This window comes from Vitis riparia, chromosome 4, assembly GCF_004353265.1.
Source record: "Vitis riparia cultivar Riparia Gloire de Montpellier isolate 1030 chromosome 4, EGFV_Vit.rip_1.0, whole genome shotgun sequence".
Taxonomy (NCBI): domain Eukaryota; kingdom Viridiplantae; phylum Streptophyta; class Magnoliopsida; order Vitales; family Vitaceae; genus Vitis; species Vitis riparia.
In genome coordinates, this window is record NC_048434.1 from 21,988,536 (window position 1) to 21,993,466 (window position 4,931).

At 36.1% G+C, this 4,931-nt stretch overlaps 1 protein-coding gene across 1 annotated transcript; it reads left to right on the forward strand.

The window, feature by feature from the left end:
* The first annotated feature begins 355 nt into the window (after positions 1-355).
* LOC117913193 (WUSCHEL-related homeobox 13-like) lies at positions 356-3,978 on the forward strand. Its single transcript, XM_034828154.1, has 3 exons — positions 356-858; positions 2,284-2,796; positions 3,597-3,978. The coding sequence occupies exons 1-3, from the start codon at positions 621-623 to the stop codon at positions 3,680-3,682; spliced, it is 837 nt and encodes a 278-aa protein (XP_034684045.1). The 5' UTR covers positions 356-620; the 3' UTR covers positions 3,683-3,978.
* Positions 3,979-4,931: the final 953 nt, after the last annotated feature.

Below are 4,931 nucleotides of genomic sequence, written 5' to 3' on the forward strand. Positions count from 1 at the left end.
AAAAACTTCCAAACATATTTTTTATTAATTTTTTTTTGTATTAATTCGATCAAATATTTCTTTTTTTAAATAAAAAATGTTTTCTAAAATTCAGTTTTCAAATACAATTTTAATTAATTTATTTATTTTTATAACACTAAGAACTCATTTGGTATAAATTATTGGAAGCGTTTTTAATATTTGTAGTACTTAAAATTTTTTACCATTCAAGTGTTAAAAATTTTAAAAACACTTTCTATAATCATGACCGAGCGCACTCTAAAACCTGTTTTCCAAAACAATTTTAAAAATCAGCGACCAAATAAGCCCGAACCGTCTTTGTTTAAAGGGTTAGGTTTTGGGAATCAAAATGGAGGCTGCGAGAACGGTGGATTGCTACACACACTTCTACCACCGCGTCTCGAAGACGCCGGTCTGGAAGACTGCGCCCTCCCCTTTGATTCCATCAAAGAAGCCTTCCTCAAAGCTGCCACCGCCGTCCGATCACGCGCAGCCTCAATCCGTGGTTTCCTTTTTCGTGGTTTCCTTTTTTCCTTTTGGTGTATGTACTCAGTGCTGACTTTGTTAGACAGATGGAGAGAGAGTAACGAGAGCGAGAAGAAGAAGAAGAAGAAGAGAGTATGGAGTGGGAGAAGCAAGAACAACACCATCACCACCGCCACCACCACCAACAAGAAGAACTGGAGCAGAATGTAAATGTAGGTGGAAATGGAAATGGAAATGGGGGTGTATTTTACGTGAAGGTGATGACGGACGCCCAAGTGGAAATTCTGAGGAAGCAGATATCTGTGTATGCTACCATATGTGAACAGCTGGTTGAGATGCATAAATCACTCACTTCTCACCAAGATCTTGCAGGTCTCCCCCTCTCTTTCCTCTATTTCTCTCTATATCCTTTCTGTGATGCCTACTTTAACAGGATTCTTTTTCTTCTGATTTCTTTTAGGGTTTGCTTTGGTTATCTTTTTATTTTTCTTCTGGGTTATTGTCTCTTTGATATTATTTTTTTAAAAGAAAAATCAATGTCTGGTGTATGTTTATGGTTTTCTTTTTCCTGGAATTATTTCAGGGTAGTTTTGTATCTCATTTTTGGGTTGATTCTACATAATTGCATATTTATTGTATTTTCTGTTTGGCCGTTTGAGGTTGATCTCGCATTTGACCCAGATAATTTGGACTTGTCTGAAGAAATTATTTCTGTAATCAACGATTTGGGTTTTGTGCTCATAATGGTTTGGTACAATTGGACATGGGGATCCTGACTTTCTTCTTATACCTTTTCTTTTCTTCCGTTGGGTTTTGTGGATTTAGTGTCTATGAAAACTTTCACTTGAATTTGGTTTCATTTTGACTGTACAACTCTGTTTTTTATTTGCTTTAACTCTATCTAGCACATTACTTGGCATTCAAGCTGCACTTGTACGGCTCATCAAATACCAAAGGGAGAAACTTCCTGAAGTCTAGCGCTTCTTCTTCTTTATATTAGTTGAGCAAATGTTGAATTCTGAATCAGTATATTTAAAGAAAAGTTCGATTTTCTATTATGGAAGGGATGATAATTCCATTGGCTCAATGTGCAATAGCCAATTTGGGCAAGTTGATCGATTATTCTTTCTCTCTTTTAGGACTGAGATTTTAATTCTTTTCCACCATTCTGTCATATAAATTAATTATAGTGGAAGATGCAGCTTGACTTATCATTGTTGGATGTATGGAGTCTTTGTGTCATTTGATGGGTTTCTATCTGATAATCAACCATTACCAGAATCATTGGAATGCAAAATTTTGACGATATACACATTATCTTGTGTGGTGCCAGGAGGAACAGCACAAGATGTACCCAAAAACTTACCAATAATCTCACAGTTTGTATATAGTGCCAGGCTTGTATATAGTGCCATCATTGCCAATTGCAATTGGCTCTTTCCTCTGGTTGTTGTTTTAATTGTTTTGTCCTACAGACTTTCAATGGTGGAAACATGTCACATGTCTGTAACATCTTCAGCTAATTTGTTTTGTCTGCTGGCCCTCACAGAGGGATGAATACTTCATATAATTCTGTTGTTTGCTTGCAAAGAATGTTTGATCCATTTGTCAATATGTATTAGGAACACTTTCTCTTTTAAACTTTGTCAAGCTTTTCATTACAAGATATGATTCATTCATTCAAAGTTAGAAAAACAGTAAACTATGACCTTGAATGTGCTTTGTACTTAATGATTATTGGTTTGCATCATTTGTTGACACTCCATTTTTTACTTTAACATTTCTTTGCTCTCTCAGGAGTCAGACTGGGAAATCTATATTGTGACCCATTAATGACATCTACTGGTCACAAAATTTCTGCCAGACAGCGGTGGACTCCGACAGCAGTGCAGCTTCAAATTCTTGAGCGTATTTTTGATCAAGGATATGGTACTCCAAGCAAGCAAAAGATCAAAGAGATAACCTCTGATTTGAGCCAGCATGGCCAAATTTCTGAAACAAATGTCTATAATTGGTTCCAGAATAGGCGTGCACAATCAAAAAGAAAGCAATTGATTACAACGCCTAACAATGCTGAATCAGAAGTAGCGACGGAAGTTGAGTCACCTAAGGATCAGAAAACAAAGTCTGAGAATTTCCTCCCCCAACAGAACTCAGCTTCAAGGCCTGAGGATCTCTGCTTTCAGAACCCTGAGATAGGCTCTAGATTGCATTTCTTAGACCAACAGACCCATAAAGAAGAAACCATATTTCCATCAGATGGCAGAATAAAACCTTCTGGGAATCCAAGCCAAGTAGCTTTCTATGCAGGTACTCAATCAAACCCATGTAGATACACGGTTTAAATTTTTATACCAGTAACCAATTGAATGCAGCTGGAGAAACATTAGAGAAAATATAATAGATCAACTTCTTAGGAGTTTTGACCTGTCTATCTAATATTATTAGATAATAATTAATGATGCATAGTTAATGCCACAGTTTGCCCCCAATTTTGCACAAAAATGAAAAAATGCCCCTTGTTCCCATCCATGGCAATACCATTATTTTTTCAATAACTCAATCCTAGAATGCCTTATCCATTTATTAGGGTTTGGCTACATGAATTTTTTTTCCCATCCTACTCTATGTTTTATCAATTTTTTTTGCATAAGTAATGGTTATGTGTCTTTTCCCACAGCTTCAACCCCAATTTTTTTCTGAGCTTCCTCTTGTTCTTGTTCCAAAAATCAGCATTTACAAACGTAGTCTTTAGGCTTTGCTGCCATGTGTCATTTCATCTTTTCTGTTGTATGAGTTTTTTCTGTATGTGCTCAAAACAAGTGGACCATTAAATAGATTGCTTATCCACAAAAAGGTCATCTTTAGGAAAATTCATGTCTAGTGCCTTTTAGAGCATATATTCATATTCTGTCAATATTAACAGATTTCCAAACCATCTATAGACTTTTTGAGGTCATATGGTTCATAACTAGGAAACAAAGATATACTGTTATATCGATGGTATTATTATTCTTATTCTTATTATTATTATTATTATTATTATATGAAAAAAATTATTATTATTATAATATGAAAGCCTTGATTACCTTCCTAATTGGTAAATGCAGGAAATGATCACCAAATTGGGAAGATGGAAGTTCCAGGGAGCTATAATCCATATCAGCATACAGAAGACTACAGCATGACAGGATGACACTCCTTCGGTCCATCATTGTTATTTTTGTTTTAACTTCCAAGTCATGTCAGTGACGAGGGGGCTTTCCCAATCTCAGATTGAGGCTGTTGGGCTGGGCTAGTAGATATTGGAGTAAAGCACTAGTGTCTAATCATGGAAATATATACTGTCCCTGATTGAGCACAGTTGTACACATTGTATGTTGATGATGACAATGAACTGGCTTTCTGGTTAGACAATGGAACACACCCACAATATTTTGGATAGTTCTCATGTTTGGCAGATTAAAAGAAGCTTTTCATATTGTTCTGGTATGCTCTGTTTTTGTTGTCTCAAAATGCATACCTGACAACCCTTTCCTCTCTCTGCCTTTTTCAGAGGCTTTCTGGTGTAATTCTCGCTTTCTCTCATTCTCTATGATTGCTCATCATGACTCGTTTAAAGATGGGAATGGTTTATATATAGTATATACCAATATCTATATTTCTAAAACAACCAGACTGATCACACTCGTACCAATAAACTTTTTGATTTGTTATGAATCAGTTCTGTTTTCTTCATCTGAGAGGCTGCTTAACAATCAATCAATTTTGAGTCCTCCCTTCAAATTTTTAACTGTCCAGCATCCAATGGATTGACACTTTGTGAATGCAAGAACATGCAGCTAAAACTTGGATCTGTAAATGAGTAATGCTTAATTAGAAGACTACCATAAATGAGTCTTGTGAAGCAATCCACACCCACCACATTGTTGTTCGCAAGTACCTCTCTTCTTCTTCTAGCTAATGTGTTCCATCTCTTACCGATCAAGCTATCTGCCACTTCTTTCACCATTTTTTCATGGTTCCATATGCTATTTGGGGACTATGCTGATCTGCTAGGATTTAGGTGAAACCATGCGTTAAGTGCTCTATTTAGAATTATTTCTAATACATTGGTGCTGTACTGCTTATTCCTTCGGCAAGAGATCCATCCCTTTTTTTTTTCCTTGGGAATTTTGGTTCCTAAGATTAATCTCGATATTTAGGTCTTTGGTTTCTTAGACAGGAAATGAAAGGATATTTTACCGGATACTTCCCCAGGTGAGTTTGCCATTGAATTTTACAAAAGAAAGAAAAAGGGCAAAAAAAAAAGTTGTATTTGACAGTAGAGCTATCATCCCCTGGAGCTTGTTTTTAGGTGCCTTCCATGTCAAATTATAGCTTTGGGAGACTGGATGAAAGGTGAGAAGCTGAATACCCTTGTAGTATTTCAGTTCATTTTTGTG

Bases quoted from the DNA above. Each gene is read 5' to 3' on its own strand.
- LOC117913193 (XM_034828154.1), top strand. From the start codon at position 621: ATGGAGTGGGAGAAGCAAGAACAACACCATCACCACCGCCACCACCAC. The intron at 859-2,283 runs GTCTCCCCCTCT...TTGCTCTCTCAG, and splicing joins TTCTCACCAAGATCTTGCAG to GAGTCAGACTGGGAAATCTA. The intron at 2,797-3,596 runs GTACTCAATCAA...TGGTAAATGCAG, and splicing joins CCAAGTAGCTTTCTATGCAG to GAAATGATCACCAAATTGGG.